At 43.3% G+C, this 23597-nt stretch overlaps 1 protein-coding gene across 1 annotated transcript in view; it reads left to right on the top strand.

Moving 5' to 3' along the window:
• Nucleotides 1-23597, top strand: part of MYO18B (myosin XVIIIB) — a 1784667-nt gene that overhangs the window by 1032187 nt on the left and 728883 nt on the right. The window contains exon 33 of the mRNA XM_069620271.1: nt 3650-3754. Within this exon, the coding sequence (XP_069476372.1) occupies nt 3650-3754 (105 nt within the window). The remainder of the gene's footprint in view (nt 1-3649; nt 3755-23597) is intronic.

Genomic DNA, 23597 nt, shown 5'->3' with positions numbered 1-23597 from the left:
AATACCCCCGCCAAAAGAAGATTTGTACACTGTCTGAGGAGACAGGACAAAAGGAGACGTCAACGCTGTTTGAGGAAACAGGTCGAAGAGAAAATCAGAAAAATACTGACAGAGGTATCAGGGAGTACCGAACTAGAAACGATGTGAAGTAATTTGCGTGTGAACCGACAAGAAGTACAGATTTCACCCACTCGCTCTCCACGAGAAGCGCGTACAAGGAAATGACGTACTACACGTACCTTTTAAACCGCACCACACGTCCAACGTCACTTCTGCGTATACGCACTGAGGCCCTATCCTCCAATCATCGGGCTGACACTCGGACGTGCAGTTTTTGGTCTTGTAACATTCCCCCGGGTACAGGGAAACGCCCGCGCGTGTCACGACACAGACGCGCCTGCGCTGTCAGGGCCTTTGGTCCAATGGAATCGCGTACACAGGCCAATCGCGTGTGAAACTTCTCGCGCACCTCTGAAATACACGCACCCAGGCCATTCGCGTGTAAAACGTTGCGCGCACCCCTGAAATACACGCACACACTCCCCCAGGCCCGATCGCGTGTGGAACTTCTCACGCACCTCTGAAATACACGTGCCCAGGCCAATCGCATGTGGAACTTCTCGCGCACCCCTGAAATACACGCGCCCAGGCCAATCGCGTGTGGAACTTCTCGCGCACCTCTGAAACACACGCTCCCCCAGGCCCGATCGCGTGTGGAATTTCTCGCGCACCCCTGAAAAACACGCACACGCTCCCCCAGGCCCGATCGCGTGTGAAACTTCTTGCGCACCTCTGGAATACACGCGCCCAGGCCAATCGCGTGTGAAACTTCTCGCGCACCCCTGAAATACATGCACACGCTCCCCCAGGCTCGATCGCATGTGGAACTTCTCGCGCACCCCTGAAATACACGCACACGCTCCCCCAAGCCCGATCGCGTGTGAAACTTCTCGCGCACCTCTGGAATACACGCACACGCTCCCCCAGGCCCGATCGCGTGTGGAACTTCTCGCACACCTCTGAAATACACACACACGCTCCCCCAGGCCCGATCGCGTGTGGAACTTCTCGTGCACCCCTGAAATACACGCGCCCAGGCCAAACGCATGTGGAACTTCTCGCGCACCCCTGAAATACATGCACCCAGGCCATTCGAGTGTAAAACAACGCGCGACCCCTGAAATACACGCACACACTCCCCCAGGCCCGATCGCGTGTGGAACTTCTCGCGCACCTCTGAAATACACGCACACGCTCCCCCAGGCCCGATCGCATGTGGAACTTCTCGCGCGTGTAGAACTTTGGCACACATTTTTTTCCTGTGCAGGGACGCTACCGCCTGCTTTCGTGTGGCGGACATGTATGGGCTTGTGCGCATCTTTAGCCGTTCGCTGTTTTTCCCTATTCATTCCATGAATACGTGTTGTAGGCGAGCGTGTGGGCGTTCCGCGCACTTGCCCCCTGTACTTCCCCCGTGACGCCCACATTTTCACGAGTTGTTCCCCATTCTGCGTGTAACGCCCCGTGTTATGCCTACTTTTGTTATGTGCGCCGTGCTATGTGCAAATTCACTGTGGCCTTATCGAACTGCGTTCGATGACCTGTGCGCCAGCGTGCTCCGCAAACTTTTTCAGCGCACATCCCACATTGTGCACATGCACAGACTTCCATGAATAGATGTGCGCTGTTTTCTATTCGATAATCGCACTTGCACTGCAATTATTGCTATTTCACTGTGAATCGCACGTTTTCGCACGCGTGCCCCATTTTTTCAGCGCACATTCATTCCATGAATCGGCAGTGTTTTTGCTCAGCCAGTTTCAAAGCCATTGTGACAGTTAAATCCGTTTTTCTTTGGTGTTTAAGGGGGGAAGGTGGGAGTGATATCCTGTGTGGTCTGAATTATTCCTGAGTACCTGCTCTCTCCTCACATCTATTTAAATTGCCTATTGGTGGGTTGAGTGGTATTGAAGGGGAAACCTCTTACCAAAGCGCTATCTGTTACAAACCAACCCAAAAGTATTCTTTTCTTTGCTGCATTCTTTTTGTGTTCATTACCTGATTCCCAGGTCATTAAAGATATTATTCATTGTTCTTATCACCCCATTGGTGATTGTTGTTACCTATTAAACATATATTGTGCTTTAAATTCTAAATAAATAAACACATATTTACCGTTCCAAGCTAGCCTGATTCCTGGTTCAGTGTGACTGGGTGGTATTTTGAGAAGGGTGTGATATGAGTGGTATATCATTCAGAATATTGAATTTATAAACAATAATAAATAAGGGTTTCATTTGCGCACTACATGCTGGGCGAGACTTGGGTGAGTGCCTGATTAAAATCCCTTTACATCCCCCTGGTAACGGTTACATATTGGAGCCATCACTGTTAGTACCTATTAAAAAAAATAAACAATACTACTGGCAGACAAACAATTCAGACTGCTGTTGTCTCCTCTTTCCAATTGGCACTACATTGTTTAGTCTTCTTTACTGGACATACATAGCCGCACCTTTGGCTCTGCTTTGTCTTTTTACCATTGACTTTACTGGTTCGTCTCATGTTCTGTTTGTGAACATGTTCGTTTGCCGGGAGGATAGCTCAGGGGTAACAGGTGTAACATGCTTGTCTTGGAAGCAAGACCACACCACGCAACATGACTTTGAAACCCGGCTCCATGCTTAGAGGCTGCACTCCGGCATTAAGCATGATCGAAGAACCCACTTTAATTATAATATTTTGTAACCAAATATCCTTTTGTTCTGGCAGTGCAAAGTTGCCTGTAATGGGCGAAGTGGTGTGCTCTGTGAAAAAAGTGACGGAAATATTGTTATTGAAGCAATAAGCCCCGAGGCACGGGGCATTACCGGGGCCCATTGTTGCAGCCCTAGGGATGAAGATTCGAAGGATTCTGCATGGGGTATGGACCGGTACTAATATTTATTAATATCTGGTACATGCAGAATAGTTAGCACATGAAGAAATATAGCACAATATTGAGAGTCACTTTTTGCATTGCATTAATTCCAATTAAAACTGTTTCGCATTAGAAATGGAAATTAAATAATATACATCAGGCCATTACATTTACAGGCTCTAGAAGCAGCCCATTATCTAGTCACATATGTTCTTTCACTATCACAGCCATGTGATTAAGTGCTATTTGGTCAGACGGTGGCTAATTTGCCTGGGGCACCAATTTCAGGTTTGAAAAAATATATAAATCCCATTTAAAGTATAGGGACTTTTACACAGATGTCCTTTCCCAGTGGTGACCGAGCTCCGGAGCACCTGCTTACTTGGCGCCCCTGGTTCTTGCAATTAATATGTTTTTAAGGAAGGTAAAGCTGTAGAACATGTGTGAGGAGGTAAGTGACATCATTGACAATCTGATCCTCCAATGAGTTACTAGCAAAATCAGCTGCTTCACCTGTTATAAAAAATAGTCCCAGGTAGTGGGGACCATTTGGCCTCATTCCTTGCCTACCTTTGAGAACTTGCCATTACTATTTGCTATTCTCCATCTGTTTCTTATTCCGATTAGACATCTTTTTTCAATGTTCTGAATACATATTCATGAATGCAATTTCTGCAGTCTTCTAATGAACTCTGTCTTTTGTATTTGGTTTTCTATGCTTGGCTTCAGCTCCGCCAGCTAGAGATGCAGTTGGAACAGGAGTTTGAAGAAAAACAGATGGTGCTGCATGAAAAACAGGATTTGGAAGGCTTGATTGGAACCCTCTGTGATCAGGTAAGGGATGTGTTATTTCCGGTCATTCAGAGACACGATGCACCATTTCACGGGGAAAAGATTCAAGAAACCAATTTGTGTCAGGTTCACAGCACCACAAAGCAATGTTTCTGAGATCTAAACAATTTATGTTGAAAAGCAAATCGATTTCTTCCTACAATGTATTATAATTTGCTTTATTCTTGTTTTGTAAAGTGTCAGAATTGCATACTGAATAGTTTGAAGGGCTTTCCGAAGCGATGGGTCGAGATACATTGGAAAGCTGTGGTTGTGAAGTTTACAATCATAGTACAAAGGGAGTACCTTGCTTAATACATACAGTAAGGTAAAGCAAAGTGAAGCAGGGAGGTGGGAAGGAGTTGTGAATTGTGACATTGGGAAAATATTCCCCTTGATAAATCATTGAAACAAATGGGGAGAGATAATAGGTCTTGAGGTGGAGTATCATGAGGAGGAGAGATGATGAACATTGGGGTGAGTCTGATGTGAACTAATAAAATGGAGGCTAACAAAGAGGAGCCTTGCCAGGGTTGCAGTGATGTGCGGAGATGCATCTGAACTAAAGGACAAGTAAGGGAGACATTATTTAATGAGCCACTTCTTCATGTTCCTATTGAATCTTTGGGAAACTGGGCTCCTGTGGTCTCTTTGCATGTTGTTCCAGTAAGCATGGGTGATGGGTGATAGAGCTGAACGACCTAACTCCGGTGAGGGTTTTCCTTTGGAAGAGGAGAAAAGGAAGGTTTTGAGGAGTTTCCTGAACTTAAGGAGATCTGGCCCAAGTCTGAGAGGGTCTGGGAGGATCATTCCAGGGGAAGGCCCCTGCCGATAAAAGAGATCTACCCCCCACTCTCTGTTTGGAGAAATGTCTGACCAGAAGAGAGTTGGAACTAGAGGAACGAAGGGCTCTAGCAGGGAAGTATTTAGGGAGAGAAAGTTGGATGTAGCAGGTCCCAGGCCCCAAAAAGCCTTGTGGATAATGCAGAGGGTCTTGAAATTGATCCATGCTGTCTCTAGGAGCCAGTGGAGAGACGTTAGGGCTGGAGAGATCCAATATATGGGATTGAGGGCAAGGATAAATCTTGCAGTCCTGTTGTGGATTAGTTGAAGAGGGCGAAAGGAGGAAAGAGGCAGGTTGAGGAAGACACTGTTGCAATAGTCCAGCCTGGTCAGCAATATGAGGAGAGAAGGAGAGAGAGGAGTCAAAGGTGAAGCCCAGGTTTTTGCCTCATATGAGGGTGAGGGGAGAGGGCCCAAGGAGGGCAGCCGGAGAGAAGGAGGAAACGAGGGGGTAGTGGTCCCAATGAGAAGGATCTCAGTCTTACAGGCATTAAGGCAGAGATCATCGGCAGCATAGCATGCCTGAATAGCAGTCAGACAGTCAGGAATGAGAGCAGATGGAGAGGAGGAGGGGAGTTTGAAGGAGAGCTGTGTTTCAGCAGCATAACACTGGAAATAGGGAGAGAAGGAGGCTATCAAGTGGGCAAGAGGGGCAAAGTAGATGTTGAAAAACCAAGGTCATAGGATAGAGCCCTGAGGGATGCCACAGGTAGAGAGTGAGGTGGAGGAGAGAAACGGGCCCAGTTATACCTGGGAAGGTTGATCAGAAAGAAAAGAAGTCAACCATTCCAGTGCCTGGTCCGTGATGCCAAGGGTGTCACGGAACTAATTTTTCAGGATTGTATGATTGAGAGTGTCGAAGGCAGAGGAAAGGTCAAGGTGGATAAGAGCAGAGGGGGAGTTGCAATCATGGTTCAGGTTCATGGGTGTTCAGAAGAGCAGTTTCCATGCCTCTGGCTACTCTAAAGCCAGACTGATGGTTGTGGAGACAGCCAACAGATTCAGTGAGATGGATTAGTTGGGAAATGACCATTTTCTCCAAGAGTTTGCCCATGAAATGGGTAGTGGAAAAAGGGTGGTAGTGAGCTGGGCAGAAAGGATCAGAAGATGGCTTTTTAGGATGGGTGTACATCAGAGTGCTTGAGGGGTGGAGGGAAAGAGCCAATGGCAAAGTAGTGATTGCAGAACTCAGCCAAGGAGGGAACTAGGGTAGCAATATTGTCTTTGATAGTTCTGGAGGAGCAGGGGAGCACTTGTTTGGAGAAGACTTTCATAGAACAGACTGTCTTGGTGGCCTCTGCAGGTGCTGTTGGATGAAACCTTTGTTGAGACCCCAAATAGAGAGGGCATTGCAGTATTATAAGCAGAATAAAACTTTGGTTCTAGTCATGTTTTTTTGTTAGATCTTCTAAGCAGGGTCTGTTACCATTCTAATAATGAATAGTTGGAAATAATATTTCCTGGTGCATGAGGTGCTTTGAGGAAAGGATTGGTGTGTCAGGATAAGCCTAGGTTTCTCACCTGTGTACTCTCTGTTGGCAGATTACCTACTGAGGTTTGACGAGTAAATGAGAGGATGGCAAGCCAAAATAGATGATTTCAATGTTGCTTGTGTTCAGGTACAGATTTTAGATGCCACCCAAGTCTCAGCTTTGCACAAATAATACAGGCTAAGATACATTTGTTTTAATTGAAAGCATCAGTGATATTTATTTGAAACAAGTACAAAAGTCTGTGTACACGGGCCAAAGTTGTGTTGGGTGGAGGTTTCCCATAATGTTTTTGGTTATATTTCCGTTGAGCGGCTTAATCAAATGAATTTATGTTTATATGTTTTTGTTTTTAAATGTATATAATTTCTTAGTATATGCAACTTGAGGTATGCTGTCAAAGTGGTATCCCTGTCTTGGGCCTTTTTTCTGCTGCTAATTGTATATTATCATTGCTGAAATACACATTTTGTTTGCCTGGAAGACGAACCTGAAGTTTGCTTATTGTGTGTGAAAGGCAACAGCTCCCTCTAATGGTGATAACAGGTGAAGTGGGCAGTCTCTAATGAACAAATTGAAGTATAAGTGTTGTATGTGTAAGGCAACAGCTCCCTCTAGCGGTGGTAACAGGCGAAGCAGGCACATGACAGCATGGGACAAACATACATCTGGCCTTTTATTATATAGTATGAAATGATGATTGTGTTGTTTTCAAATACAGTGAAACAGCAGTTTCCACTGTTTACATGTTTGGTTAGTGTATAGATTTGTTTTGTTCAGGTGGTAGTACAAGTGGCCATCCATAAGGAAAAACATAACCTGCAAGGGAACTGAATAGATGACTTCCTTCTGTTCCTCATGTCCCAGTAGTGGGCTTGAATGCCTGGCAATAGAGGACACAACCAGAATCACAAAAGCCCAATTAGGGATGCAAATGACAAGAGGCCAATATCGGAGGAAAAAGGTTGAGGGGAACCCATGGAACTGTGCATGTCATAGAAAAACACACATGCATGTAAATCACTGGTTGTTTGTCATTGAATGAGTTGTACTTGAAGTATTCCATATAGGCATGAACATCATGGAGAGGGGAGAGCAGATACAGGATAGTCTAGCAATCAAAATAGTCAAATAGCTTACACTGAAAAATAGAAATGCTACATATAAAATGTGTATATTGGAAAATGTCATGAAAAGGCAAAGCCCTGAGACTGGATGAAAGGGACAGGGGTATGCATCAGTGAGAAATATACAGTGGCAAGAGGCCACAGAACGGAGATTTATATTCTAGCAAAGGAGACATTTATCGATCAAGATAACTTTGCAAATGCGATGCATGACAATGCATGTTAAGCACTAAATTGCCTGGCTAGTGGTGTTAACCTGAATAAACATGGTTCCGTCCTTCAGTAATGTTGAAATATGAAAGGCCCAGGTGGACCCACCCAATACTGATGATACGTCTGTACCTTTGCTATTTTCAGTAATCACTGGGTCTTTCCTGATTGGTATTAAAGTGATTCCTTGCCCCCCTTTTAGGGGATGCTGCATGGGACACAGGGGCAGCTTGTCGATCCTACCTATTCTCTCTTCTGGTCTGGCTTTTGGAATATACATTCTATTCAACCTGGCTTCATTCATGTGAAAGAATATTGGCGGGTGCTGATAGGGGCAGAGTTCCCTCCACTGCACTCACGTGGAGAGTTCTGCCACTTTCTCTCTGCATTCTTTTCTGTATCTTTTAAGTTTTGACATTGCATGTTCTCTTCATTCGTGAAGATGAATGCAGTGGTGCATTGATACTAACAGATACTAGTACCAGGTTATAGATATGCATGTTCCATGTTAAGCTCATTAAACACATAATCTTTGCACTTAACCACAAAATCCCATAATTCCCTCTTCCCAACCAGTGATCAATAAATATCAATAAATACCTCGTCAATGCTTTCCCTTTAAACCAGTAAAATATGTTTTCAAATAACTGACATATGTGTCCCATTGGTAATAGCCATCAGTAGTACTAATAATAATAATGAACATTGATCTTACAATCGGGTCAAATATTAATATTGGGAATCATGTCATTTTCCAAGCTACTGAACTCTTCTGGTTGCACCGAAATGATGTGGTTAGTGGCAGACAGGACAGGTTGTCAAGTAAGATGCATCAGTGCCAGATCGATCTTTCTGTGCCAAGCTGAATGCTGACAGTCTGACCTTGACCATGACACTAGTGATGGAAAAGACACCATTCCAGTTACTTGGGGACTGGCAGGAGGATGGAAAGAAGCTTCTCTTTGATTTTCTATTTGTAAGGTGCCAACAGCCCCTCAGCCTCTTTCCGAATAAAGAGCATGCCTGCGGCAGAGGAAACACTTTCAAACAACAAAAGTCTTGTGTGGGTGTATGTTGAAAAGGATCCTATGTCATTTCATCGACAGTTGTTATTTCTAAATGTGTTTTACAAGTATTTTTTAATGAAAAAAATAATTGAAATGTATTATTGTATTTTTGGGGGTTGCCCCCCAAACCCTCACCCCCTATTGTTTTTGTAACTATTCCCGGCCCTCCAACTCTTATATACACTTTCCCAACCCCCCCTATATATTTTGATGAGGTTTTTTGTTAAAAAAATACTCATAAAAAACCATACAAATAATGACTGTCAATGAAAGGATGTTGTACCGTTGAAGAGCAACTCCTAGGCTGGTCGATGCCATTGAGGCTCTTGAAAGAAGTGCTTTCGGATCTGGGTCCAGATTATCAAAAGCTTTGCACTGGTGCAAACATGTGAAGCAAGTGAATTTAGCATCGACTTCACTGCTTAGATAATTGGGAATGGAGCAAACAGATTTAGCCCCAATTTGTATTTACTAAAACTCTTTTCATAAGGGCAAAACGGAAACAGACTGTTTTATTTACTATGTTTGATGAGTAACATGAAAAGAATTGTAGCAAACAGATTTCTGTTTGTTATGCAGCAAACATAGTTCCAAAAACATTGATTTATTTTTGCCCCAGTGCAAATGTTTTTAGATAATTCAGATTGTGTCAAACCTGTTTGCTCCATTCTATATTATGAAAGCATTTGCTCACATTTTGAACTGGTGCACATCTTAGATAATCTTGTCCCACGTGTCTAAAACAAAAGTGTAAAAACAGACAAAAATGCCTTTATGTCTTTGTTTTGAAAAAGTGTGAATGGCTCTGTCAATTACTAATTGCAGGAGACATTCACAATGGAGTAGTATTGACTCTGCCTGCTTTCATCAGGGGCCAGATTATCAAAGCTTTGCACTGGTGCAAAAAGTGGAGCAAATTAATTTAGCATCAATTTAACTTCTTAGATAATTGGCAATAGGGAATATGGGATTGGGAATTGAGCAAACAGATTTAGCCCCTAATTGTGTAGATTAGCCATGCATCATGTTTAGAAGAATTGTGAAGATTAGCCATGCATCACTTTTGGAAAAATTGTGAAGATTAGCCATGCGTCACATGTCATGCGTCACAATTAGAAAGAGTTGTGAAGATTAGCCATACGTCACATTTAGGAAGAATTGTGAAGATTAGCCATGTGTCACATTTAGAAGAATTGTGAAGATTAGCCATGTGTCATATTTAGATGGAATTGTGAAGTTTAGCCGTGTGTCACATTAGCTGTTTAATCCTACTGCACTCAAAAGCACATTTTGTGTCTAGCAATCCTTGATGCACACAGAGAGGCTTGTGAGAGCAACACAAGGAATTTGCGAAAGCAGCTAGTGTGTGGAGCTTGGTGGGGTTGTGGGTGTGGCCAGTGTATTGCTCTTGGAAGAATTGGAGGTATTGGTGTGTTGCAGCAGGATGAGCTCTGAGGACATACTTAGAAGAACTTTGAGAGTAGTCAATATACTAACCACCCTGCTCCTGCTCCCCTCCAACCTATCTCCCAAGTACTATACAAACCCTATGGTTTAGCCAAACTACACACAAACAACACCAGCATAGCTAACACTTTACAACAAACAACCCAGACCCTGGACTTTTCCCCTACAGATACAACAAGCCAGTGCACATGATCAAAACCACCAGCCAAACTACACATGAAACACACAAACCCACACCCAGCATAACAAACATTCACATACAACAAACAAGCCAGACACTGCGCCTTACCCTTACAGGTACAACAAGCCAGTGCACACAATCAAATCATCAGCAAGCCAGCATGCACAGATGGCAATTTTTGTATCTGTTCTGGACCTATCAAATTGCTCTTCCCTCCCTAACGTACCCAGCCTTCTTTCTTGCAGAGACATGTGAGCACCGGGAGACTATGTCATTCGTAACAGTGCGTGGTATACGAAAAGTTAACATAACAAACATATTTCCACAAGTGCAAAAAGGAAAGAGACTTTTTTATTTATTATGTTTGATGAGCAACATGAAAAGAAATGTAGCAAACAGATTTCTTGTTATGTTATTCAGCAAACATAGTAAACAAAACGGTATGATTTATCTTTGCCCCGTGCAAATGTTTTTTTAGATAGTAAGGATTGCAACAAAATCTGTTTGTCCCTTTCTATATTAAAGAAGCATTTGCTCACTTTTTAGAACATGTGCAAATGTTAGATAATCTGGCCCCAGGTGTAAAAAAGCAGGCAAATTCCACTTGAATCCTCTGTTTTAGCACAAGCATGAAAATCCATGCTGGCATTAAACCATATGTTTTGAGGCAGAGCAGGGATCGGTTGCAGAGAACACCCCCCTTGCTTATAGCATCACACATGGGGCCTATGGAACGTTTAGCGCAGTGCAAAGTCACTTTGCACTACCAACAACCACATTGAACCGGCCCTGATTCACTGAGTGGTGCAAAGTGTACTTTTGCAGTGCAAAGTCCCTCCGCTCTGTGAATTAGGCATGGTGCAATGTATGTTTTTGCAATGCAAAGTCACATTGCTCTGCTCTAGACTTTTTGTGAATTAGGCCCTTAGGCTTTGAATTTAACATACATTTGTGCGTGTTTCTTTCGGAACATCTGGGCTAGGATCATGTCGCATCCGTAGCTAAAGCAATGGTCAGTTCTAGGACTGACTTTGGAAACACACTTTTGCTAGGAACTTCCAAATACACTTCTGGCCACTTGCAAATATTTAGAGCGTTTACTTCGCCTGTCCTTAAAAAATTGGTTTGGTTGCTGCTCTCAGCAAGAATCAAATGTTTAGGCACTTCTCATGTTAAAAGTCCTGAATGGAATGGGCCAAAAATAATTGATTTTGCAAAATGCATCTTTACTGCCCACTCTGCCCACTGCGTACCCTAAGAGCTACTTATTCCCTGATCCTAGCCAGTGTCTGATTCTACTGGCCAAGAGCAATGGCACGTGCTTTCCAAGTCCAAACAATCAGGCGTGGGATATTTCTTCTGAAATATGTCCGATCAAGTGAACAACTCCTTTGTTTCCGATGCAAGCTCAAAATGGGTCTATTCCAATGAAAACCCTTACTGCTTAGATGCCTTTTCTGGTTGTAGGTGCTTTACACATGTGATGGATGGATGGAAGGAAGGATAGATAGATAGATAGATAGATAGATAGATAGATAGATAGATAGATAGATAGATAGATAGATAGATAGATAGATCTCCCACAGACTAACAGAACATAACACAACCAATGAAATCATTTTCTGTGTGGCCCAAGAACTCTCACCTCTGAAAAAAGTGCCATTTTTGTTATTGTCAGCCGTTGACAGTTAACATTCAAACCGCCTCTAATATAACCAACAGACAGACAGGCCATCACCGTCGATTACGGACCTGAAGCCAGATCATCATACATCCGCACTGGTGCCAAAAATGAAGCAAACGCTCTTGGCATCAGCTTTCTCGCTTTTGGAAGGCAGGCAGGAACAGGCAGCGTTTCTCGCAATCTATTTAATGCAACGACCTTTGCAACAGAGTGAAATGGTGTTGCCCATTTTATTCTGCCAACTTGATAGAGAATAGAACACACTGGACGTGTTTCAAATCCAGCTGGTGAGCTCACAGCATTTATTATTTTCTTTTTCTTCTTCTATACAACAAGGAACCACAATGTTGCTCTTTGTTTTAGATGAAATGTATTAGACCTCAAACCTAGAATGTTCAGAATATGCATTTCTACATTTCAAACATCTTATGTAATACTGATTGGGGCAAAACCTGTTTACTCTTTATTACATAGTGCAAACATTGCATACACATGTAACAAACAAACCTCTTTGTGATCCAAACCTCTTACATAGCCCACATCTCTTGCAATCCAACAATCATTCACTCAAACCATTACCATTTTGATGAAATATGTTCCTTGAAATGTATCCATGTTGCAGGAAATAATACCAAATTCTATGATCCCATATCATCCTCGCTCGTGTATACATTATACTACAGAAATATTCTTTATCCTGTACAGTGTACGTTATTTATTTATTTTTACATTTTTTAGCAGTGCAAAAAAACCCTGGGGCATCTAGGCGCTAGTTACACTGCAAGTACGATTACAAGGTTCACCATTTCAGGGTGCACATCTGGGAAAGCTGTGCCTCATGGGTCTATATCAGGTGTGCCATAATGCTCGAAGGACAACGTTAGTGAGGGTGCACATCTGGTAAAGTCACGCCTCATGGTGGGGGGGGGGCTTCGTCAGAGGTGCCATAATGCAAGAAGGACAACATTATTGAGGGTGCACACCTGCTAAAGCCTCACCTCCTGGTAAGGGGGCTGCATCAGATTTATAAATACAAATGATTCAGGAAAACAAACCCAAGAAGCTTGGTAGGTGTTAGGCATGGTCAGCGTGCAAGCATGGGGAGCAGTAGGCCGCAGGGGACTATTGAGACAGTGGCCCTCATTACAAGTCAGGCGTTGGACCATGGTCCATGCCGGATTCCGCCATGATGGATGAAGGAATTACCGCCCCATTCCAAGGTGAGTGGGGCGGTAATTCCCCATTCACCATTTGCCCTTCCCCATTCCCATTTTTGCCACATAGGGCATAATGGGGATGGGGAAGGCGCTAATTACGGCACCGTAAATTACGGTGCCGTAATTAGCACCAAGGTCGCTTAGCGCCTTGGACTTTAACGCCTGCAAAAAGCAGGCGTTAAAGTGTGAATCAGGCGTTAAGGGTTAACGGCGCCGACGGCGCCGTTAAACCCTTAACGCCTGACTTGTAATGAGGGCCAGTGTGTATGGTTTGAGGTATACAAGGGACAGGCAGGTTACCAACACTGGCAGTTATAATGAGAGGAGAGATATTGGGCCTCATTACGACTCAGGCGGTAAGGGTTTTACTGCGGCGTAAACAGCGCCGACCCTTACCGCCTGATTCCGAGGTCCCTTAGCATCATGGAGGTTTTAACACCTGCTTTTAGCAGGTGTTAAAATCCATGGCGCTAAGGGACCTTGATGTTAATTACGCCACTGTAATTTACGGTGGCGTAATTAACGCCTTCCCCACTCCCATTATGCCCTATGGGGCAAAATGGGAATGGGGAAGGGAAAATGGGAAAATGGGGATTTACCGCCCCGCCAAGGTTGGAATGGGGCGGTAAATCCGCCAACCACCATGGCGTAAACATAGTTTACGCCATGGTGGTAAAGTCACGGCCCAGGCGGTAACTTACCGCCTGGGTCGTAATGAGGCCCATTGCATTCTTAGTGAAAGGCATCAAGGCAACCCCTTTTAACGGATCCGTATTTAAGACACGGACAGGTGTGCGGGGCAAAGCAATGAATAGAAGGGGGGCGGGCAACCGCAAGTGCTTTTATTGTATTTGTTAATGACATAAAATATACAAGGAACATATTTAAATCAGAAGTGAGATCAGTGCAAATGACGGCTGTGTTACAATGAGGACAAAGCAAATAAATATAATACAATACATTGAGACAAACCTCCTGTTGCAGGAGTCATATTAGAGAATGGTCGACATGCGTGGTTGCAGCAGGAATACATGGGGAGCAAACGAACATTGGTGGATGCTCTGTTGATAGGAGAGAGATGTAGGAAGTCATGCAATGAGGAGGGTCCCGACAGAGCATGCTGGCAACGCTGCACCCAGAGAAACTGGAGGCAACATCAGCTGTGCTTATTATTAGCAGACAAGATTAGTATTGTTCTTCTATATGCTGCAAGTATGAATCTGTGACCGGTTTACTCACATAACAGGACACATAACTCCGGCGCGCAGTGTGTCTGGGGTGGGGGTGTCTGTGGCGGAGTTAATGTCGACGACCACAACCATCAAAAGGGGGAGGGATTGTAATAAGGCTAGAAAGGCTGGTGTGAGGAATAGGTCTGCGGCGGGCAGACTTACCTGCCACACTAAACGTCACAATTTGTATTACAATAGGCCTACTAATAATTGCATGCAAATCATAATCATCACTTTCTCCATGAGAAGAACCACCCCATGATTCTGTGGGACCCATCCTTCCCTCCAATTTCTAGACAAGCTTTTGACTCCAGAACACATTCATGTGAATTTTCCAATTGGGCATGCTATTCCAGTATTCCAAAGGTCAGTGCTAACAAATACGCTCTTTTATGACTTCGGATTTCAGATACACTGTCTCCAAACTAAAGTCTATTTCCAAAGAAACCATTTAACCAGTGCAAAAAACAACATTTATAGTCGAGACCATTTCTTCAATGGACAAAATAATGTATTGAAAAGAGATCTAATGTCTTTCCTAGCCATCTTCTTTTCTCATGGGGCATTTCTGCATCTAATCCATAAATGCCTGAAATTATATTTCATTTGTTCAGATCCATTCAAGAGTTCTCCTTGTTGATGATAAATCCCCCATGGTGAAACAAACTAAACATCAATTCCAGTTGATCTCTATTGATACTATTCGGAGAGCGCCCAGGAGCACCAGTGACTGACACTCATGAAGCAAGGTATTCCCTCAGACAGCCATTTAATCTGTAAAAGCAAAAGGAAATATTGAGGCTGAGTACCCCAAAAGGAAATACACCAAACACGGGCTTATAAAGATTTACAGATCTTTATTCTATAACTGTACAGTTTACAAAGTGTCAGGGCTGGCTAGAGTAGTGACCTGAAAGAGTATGTACATAGAATTAACATTGTGGTTGCCCAAGTTAAGATGGAGAGAAAGAAACTTAATCTGATTGGTTTAAGGAACAATGCTATGTTTGGTTTGTCTGATTGGCTGAACGGATAATGGGTTGGATTCTGGGGAGGTGAGCAAGATTCTAAACTGCCTTTCATCCAAAGAAATTCAGTGGCTCGTTGTACATTAGTTAAGCTCCTTAAGTAAGGCCTTTCAGAGTTCAGAAGATTTACCAGAGAAGTAAGAGAATCGTTTGCTGAGCCAGAGTGAACAAGAAGACCTCAGGTGGGATCGTTCTTTTAAAAGCTTAAAGATTTTCACCGTGAATTTCCATTTTTCTAATAAGAAGTTAAAGTGTTAAGAAGTTTAAAATTAACTGAGAGAAAGAACGTTTACAGTTTAAATACAGTAAGCAGACAAGTGAAAAGACTGTGCGCGCAAGTTTTAAAGTTATAAATTACATGGAAAGTGTTTCAAGACTGTTTAGCGCGCGTGCGAGGCCTCGTGTCTTCAGCAACATCGTTATTGGAGCGCGCGGGTACGCATGTACAATTTTATAGCGCGTGTACAATTTTCGCGTGAGTGACGTTGCGTACGACAGCTTGTGTTTGGTTGCGAAAGAGCGCAAGTCAATTTTTACGTCGCGTATGATTTTTCATCGCGTGCACGTTTTACACGCATACGTGAATTAGTTAAGGTGCGTGTTTGCTTTTAGCGCGTGTACGTGTCTTCTCTTTATTATGGTGCGCGTGTGATATTTAATTGCATGCATGTTTTACATGCGTACGTGAATTAGTTAAGGTGCGCGTGTGTTTTTAGCGCGTGTACGTGTTTTCTCTTTAATACGGTGCGCGTATGATTTTTTCAGCGCAAGGACAATTTTCACGTCTTGTGAATTCGCGTGTTCATTGCAAAACGTTCGCACTTGTAAAAAGGAAAGATTCACATGCAGAAGCAGGAGCAGCAGCATTCAAGAAAGTTAATGAGTTTCATTTACAGTAACCTTCACGCAAAAGGAATTCAATACTTCTTAGAAAAGACTGCATTGTTTTTAAAAGCATTTAAAACTCAAAGCATTTAAAACTCAAATCTCATAGAGCTTAATGTTCTTAAGGAGCAAACAAGAATATCTAAGTCAGTGAACTGCTTGCAAGAGTCATTGCTTAGGATTCTAAAGAGACTTGAATGGGTAGTGACAATATGCTCTAAAGTACTACAATTGTTCTATATTCTATGCAGATAATTAACCTCTAAGTCTTAAACAGAGGTTTAAGAGGTAAAGAAGTTAGAGTTGTTTCCAAAATAATTTAAGATAAGAAGTCTACACTAATGTATAAGTAACTAAGTGTATTTGTTTACTACAGATACCAGAGCCTACCAGACGGTTGCAGGGCTGCAGTGTCTCCGTTGTTATTTTATCCAAATTCCTCTTTCCCTTTCTTGGAGTTCTCAGCTCAGCTTTACTTTAGGGTTGAGAGGTGAACTCCTAGTGAGGGTCTGTGGGGCCAACATCAGCTCCTGTGGAATTCGTTCAAGCCAGACCCTAACACAAAGAAACAAAGTATCAGATAGCTATCTGGCCCTCAGTACATCACAGCAAATACCAGCCCTTTCGGTGTGAGAAGTGAGAGGCACTGGACGTCTAAACATTTACACTTTTTATACAGTTTTGATCATAATGACCAGCCCCCCTACAGGTTAATAATTATCGGTCTAGGGTTCGTGCCGAGTTCACTTCTAGTTTGTCCAACTATATGCATATGGATCATTTTCAGTTTGTATATCAACAAGTCACAATGGCCACAGTGTATCTTCGGTTTTAACATTAAGCCTCAAAAAACGTCCTATACAATATAGTTCAGCAAGTGTCCACGTTCAGTATTTAGACAGGATTGTATTTGATGTATGTCCGCGGATCGGACTTGTTGGCGCAGGTAATCATCTGTCCACAATTCAGACATGGGACAAGGTCTCTTTACTCGACCTAAACATTCGGCCAACGGACAGTTTAGACATTAACTTGTAGTAAAAGGTCGGGACGGCTAAGTTACAAGCGGGAAACACTGTCCACCATTTTAGAACACAGAATATCTGCAGAATTACAGCAGCGATAAAATGTGGACCATTGACTGACCAGATGACTCTTGGCAAACCAAATCTTGGAAAATATTCCTTCAGCATGGTCTTTGCCGTGGTCATAGTGGTGGCATCTTTGACGGGAAAAGCTTTGACCCATTTGCTAAAGGCACAGATAACAACTAGTACGTATTTGAAGTTATTACAATGCTCTATTTCAATGAAGTCGAAATGGATTACTTCAAAGGGGACAGAAGGTGGGCCAAAACTACCCCTAGGAGTTGATGTGCCCTTTCCTACATTATGCTGCAGACAAATCATACACCCTTGAACGAAGCGCTCAGCTACTTTAGTGATTTTATCATTTACCCAGACATTTTGTAACATTTTAGTGACCTTACAAGCACAAATATGGGTGGGACCATGAGCCATAACAACCATCATCATAATATATGCGTCAGGCAGTAAACATTTTCCTTCAACCTTGTCCACCCAACACCCGTCATTGTCCAATTTCGCCAAACCCTCAGCCCATTTCTTAGATTCCTCTAATGTGGCATTTGCTTGAATGTTCTTCACGGATTCAATACCCTCATCCAAAACACAGACATTTGTGGCTTCCCTTGAAGTATACATTTCTGAAGAGAGATCAGTGGCAGTCTGTTTGGCTATCTGATCAGCGAAAGTGTTCCCTTTTCCTACATTATCTACAATCTTCTGATGTGCTGCACATTTTATAATCGCTAGCTGAGTAGGGAGTGCAAGCGCTGAGAGTAAAAGTACTATCAAGGAGCCATGCTGGATTTTAGTGCCATGTGAGGTCAAGAACCCTCCTTCTGCCCAAAGTCTACCGAAGTTGTGAACTACCCCAAAGGCATACTGACTGTCATTATATATATTTACGATAAGCCCTTCGGAAAGTTCACAAGCTCGGGTCAATGCACTAATCTCTGCGGCCTGCGCGGAGTTATGCGTGATTCTTTTGGTCTCCACGACTGTGCTCAATGTGGTGATTGCATAAGCAGCTGTGGATGTACCATCCAGGAGTTTGAAACAGGAGCCATCACAAAACAGCTCCCCTTGTGGATTGTTCAAAGAAATGTCTCTTAGATCGATTCTGTCTCTGGTCTCTTGTTCTGTAGTGTAAAGGCAGTCATGTGACTCTTCGTCACTGCAAGCAGTACCTTGCGGGAAAGGTAAAAATTCAGCCGGATTAAGGACACAACACCTCTTTATTTGGATATGCGGTGCAAACAAGATCAATTCGTATCTCGTTAATCATGTGGAGGTGAGTTGTTGCGTTTGTGTTCTGTTTAATAGAACATCTACAGAGTGAGGTACCATCAGGGTTAAAGCATGGCCTAGGACCATTCCCTCACTCTGCTTTACGGACACCGCAGCAGCAGCGACAGCTCTCAAACATCTTGGCATAGCGCATGCTACAGGATCAAGGGCGGAAGAAAAGTAGCCGCATGGCCTATTCTTCCCTCCATGTTCCTGAGTTAATACAGCCAAAGCACATCCATCACATTCATGCACATACAACACAAAGGCCTTTTTCGGTGTGCCCAAAACTGGTGCCGAGCACAATGCAGTCTTGGGCAGATCAAATGATTGCTGGTATTCCAAGTTCCACGGCAATGGCGAAGAAATGCCCTTCTTCGTCAGAGCCAACATTGGTTTAATCACTAAGGAGAAGTTTGGTATCCACTGTCTACAGTAAGAAGCCATTCCAATCAAGGCTCTAACTTCCTTCTGTGTATTTGGGACAGACATGCTAGAAATGATTTTTATCCGTTCAGGCATCAACCTTCTTCCCTCCTTTGACAGGAGATAGCCTGGATAGGCGACCTCCTGTCGACAATATTGAAATTTTTTAAGCAAAGCTTTGTGTCCATGTTGTGCTAGGTGGATAAGCAAGAACATGGTGCCCTCCTTACAGGCGCTCTCTGAGTCAGCAGCTAAGAGAAGATCATCTACTTACTGAAGCAGTGTACAAGTAGTGGGCAACTCGGGTGTGTCGAGCTGCTCTTTCAAAGCCCTACTGTAGATGCTAGGACTTTCCGTGTAACCTTGCGGTGCACGGGTGAAGGTAAACAAGCGTCCCCCTAAGGTGAACGAGAACAAGTATCTACTGTCTTTATTTATACGGATACTAAAGAAGGCGTTCTTTAGATCCACCACACATAAGTGAGTAGCTGAAGCCGGAATCTTGGTTAATATTGTCATCACATCAGGCACAATGGGAAATTGTGGAGCAGCAATCGTATTGATAGCACTTAAATCAATAATGAAATGAAAGGGAATTGCATTATCGTCTTTCCTGTACATGGGCAAAACCGGACTATTGCACTACCTGCAATTTCCTCGATCACCCCTCGATGCACAAAATCGGAGACTATGCATTTCAAAGCTTGCTCACCATTGACCGAAATCTTATACTGGGGAATACGTGGCAACTTCACTCCATGTTTCAAAATAATCTTAACGGGCTCAATATGCAAAACACTGACATCGTTATTGTCAATTGCCCACAAACACTCCGGAACACCACTAAATTCCGACAGCAAAGGTCTGGTTAAGAATTGAGAGACAGAAAGTTGCTGTGGTGAAATCGTCAAACGCACTCCATCAGAAGAACAATGAATTACCGCATATCCCTTCAACAGATTCAACCCCAACAAATTCTCTCCACAATTCGTGGTCAAAAGGAATGGACAGTGGTCCGTAAATGGACCCAAATAAATAGGTACCGGCGAAAGAACCAGACAGACAACTGGTGTGCCAGAAAACCCTACAGAAACATTGGTTTGCCCTGACAGTGGAATGTTTGGAACCCGTGAATGGTCAATGGAACACTTCTGTGCCCCTGTATCTATCAAGAATAGATGCTTCCTATTTCCCACTATCATCTCAACGTAGGGACCTTTCTGATTAACGAGAATAGGTGTCGGTTCCAAACCCTGCTTCGGGCAATCCTAGCAAAACAGAATGCCGTCGAAAGGAAGTTCTTCAGAAAGGTAAGCGGTAGAAGGATGATCAAAAATGTTTCTGCTATCCACACTTGATGCCTGATTGTCCTGTGAAAATGGTTGCTGTGAATCTTGTGAAAACTGACTTCTACCAGGAGCCCCTGCACCTGGGCGGCCTCTGGATCATCTACCCATATTCCCAAATGTGTTATTCGATTTCTGCTGGAGGATTAGGCATTGTACACACCAATGATCCTCCTGTCTGCAATAAGCACACTGGTTTATGTTTATAGGACCGAACGGCACATTTCCCTGTGGAACGTACTGACCCCTAAATTGCGAATTATCCCCTCTAGGGTCTCTAACAATTTGCTGCAATAATACTTTTGTCTTTAAGTCACCTTTTCTCTTTTCAACTCTTTCTTTTCGTTATTGACGCAATTCTCATAGTACTGAGACACATGCAGTACTTCTGACTAAGATTTCGCTTGCCAAGCACTCTCTGAGGACATAATTTGTGATTGGATGTCAGCCAGCAATCCACACACAAATTTTTCCACAAATAGTCGTTTCCCAGACTCTGTGCTTAAATCTTGCCCACTGTAATCTGAAAATACTTGTTCGAACCGATTAAAGAACTCGGTAGCACCCTCAGACGTCCCTTGGACACAGGCAGTAAGCTTGTCCCAAATAATCCTTCTTTCAGGAATTATAGTTTTCAATTTAGTAACTATTCTATCAGGCAAAGTTAGTATTACCTGTGGTGGTCTCTCACCAGCTTGCCTTTCTTTATCGAGTCTAGTCATATTATCCCATGAATCTCCTAATCCTGGTACATCATCTTCAGTCCTAATCTGCTTCCATAAATCAACAGGCAGGAGTACGGGAAATAACAAATCAATATCACTGAAAGTAAATACTGACGACTGCAAGACAGACTCTATTTCTTTGTAGAACCCTGTCGGATTCTTCCTAATATCGGGAATAGATTGTTTAATGGTGTTTACTTCCTGTCTCGAGAACGGGACGTGAACGAACTGCGACACATAATGTACAGGAATATCTTGATCAGCTGCACCTGTTGCAGGATTAGCGGGAAGCTCAACTTTTGGGACAAATGTTGGAGGAACCGCTCTCATAGGCAACTGAGAAGTAGGCAACTCCAAACGCTTACTAAGCAACAGAGCTAGATCGAGCGCTAAAGCAGCCGAAGAAGTGTCAAACAAAAAAGCCCTCTTATAAATACTCAATAACTCTGCGGGACAACAAATCTTTCTTTTTACGCATTCATCGGGTAGGTACTCTACCATTACCTGTTTCACTTTCCTCTGCATTTCTGGCGTATACTGACTATACGTGTCATATACTTCAATGGGAGCAATCGACGTGTCTGAGATCCACCTAATCGCATCTTTCGTACAAATTCGTGTTACCTCATTAATCGATTTACGACAAGGAATTAACCGTTTCTGCACTAACATAGCGTCAAAACTATCATCATCTATACCTTCATTCCTTAACCTTTCCAGCTCCCTTCTATACACAAAAACCCTCGCGACATGCACTTGTACTTTCTGCGCAGTATCTCTAGAGAATGCTAAAGTATTCAGATCCCTTAACCATTGTGGGAGATCTATATCATTTAGCCTGTTCCACATTACACATAAATGAATTGCTAATCCTTCAATAAAAACGTTTTTTCTCAGGAAAATTGTCTAAATTACAAAGTGTGGCAAGAACATCAGCTTGTTCACCCCTCTCCATGCAATGCTTAGCCCATGCAGTCAATTCATGCTTTCTCTCTGAAGACACAGTATTACGAGTTACAACCCTTGATCCCACTCCCTGATCTACTACAAGCAGTGTAGAACCACTTGGAAGAGGGAGAGTAGGAACATTTTGTACACTCGGAAACAGAGATGCTATTACTGGCACAGCAGACAAACCCACCGGACTCATAACAGTAGGCAAAGGTGGAGGAGCAGGTGGAGGAGCAACGGCAAGAGGAGGAACAATAGCCGGAGGAAGAGGAACATTAAGAGGAGCAATAGGAGGAGCAGGAAGAGCTACGGGAGGAGGAATAACAGCAGGAAGAGGAACATGCAGAGGTGGCGCAGTGGCATCAGGCCTTCGTTCATTTAAATGTTTGTCAATAAGCTCATCGGATACATGAAAGTCTTTAAAAGGGTACATTTTCTGGATACCAAGTGAAAAAGCCCTATCCATATTCCTAACTGACTCAGACTGTTTATTCTGCTCATATAACAATGCTTTTTCAGCGTTCGTCATATGACAGCGCGCATGCTTTTCTCTACTCTTAAGATGTTGCATAGCTACTTTCTTCCAATTTTGTAATACATCGAATGCTGCAGGTCTAGCCTTTTTCTTCAATAATATGGATTCTAAGTTTTCCATAAGAGGAATTTCAAAACTACCATTGATTGGCCACTGAAGTTCGGAAGCATGTCTAGTTTGTCTGTGCCAAATATCATTAAATACTATACTACCAATGCCGCGCTTACAGTACATAGTACATGCCGGCGACCCCTCCATTAGTGCCGGTTGGCCATATTCCAAAGATTGTATATCACTGCAGAATAATGCCCTGAAGCAGGCAGACAATTTCCCAGGCATATCAGAATACTGGTGTTACCTGGTTAATAATTGCACTTGCAAGTGTAATGCGCCAAAGCAAATGATCAGGATACTTAAGAATCGGGTCACGACTCACCTGATCAAATCCTAAGGAGGTCCGATCGGATTACAAAGTTCTAATTAAGGTCCCATGTGGTTGGTGATTTTGGCAAATCTGCCCCCCTCGATATATGGACCCTCGTCAAGATGCCGACTTGGACCGCGGGCTCACCGTCCAAGGATCGGGTTGTGCAGCACTGCTGAGGTGTCCTTTCACATCCAAGACAGGGGCCCCCTTTTACACTGTCCGACCTCGGTCCGATAGCCACGTCAATCTTCAATGAGCTGGCATCAATCTTGAGGGTCCCTATTCGGGCGCCATCTGTAAAAGCAAAGGGAAATATCGAGGCTGAGTACCCCAAAAGGAAATACACCAATCATGGACTTATAAAGATTCACATATCTTTATTCTATAACTGTACAGTTTACAAAGAAACAAAGTATCAGATAGCTATCTGGCCCTCAGTACATCACAGCAAATACCAGCCCTTTCGGTGTGAGAAGTGAGAGGTACTGGATGTCTAAACATTTACACTTTTTATACAGTTTTGATCATAATGTCCAGCCCCCCTGCAGGTTAAACATTCTCCGTCTAGGGTTCGTGCCGAGTTCACTTCTAGTTTGTCCAACTCTATGCATATGGATCATTTTCAGTTTGTAC

This window comes from Ambystoma mexicanum, chromosome 10 (assembly GCF_040938575.1).
Source record: "Ambystoma mexicanum isolate Mex_15411 chromosome 10, UKY_AmexF1_1, whole genome shotgun sequence".
Taxonomy (NCBI): Eukaryota; Metazoa; Chordata; class Amphibia; order Caudata; family Ambystomatidae; genus Ambystoma; species Ambystoma mexicanum.
The sequence above is the reverse complement of the archived record's forward strand: the minus strand, read 5'-3'. Positions and strand labels throughout refer to the sequence as shown.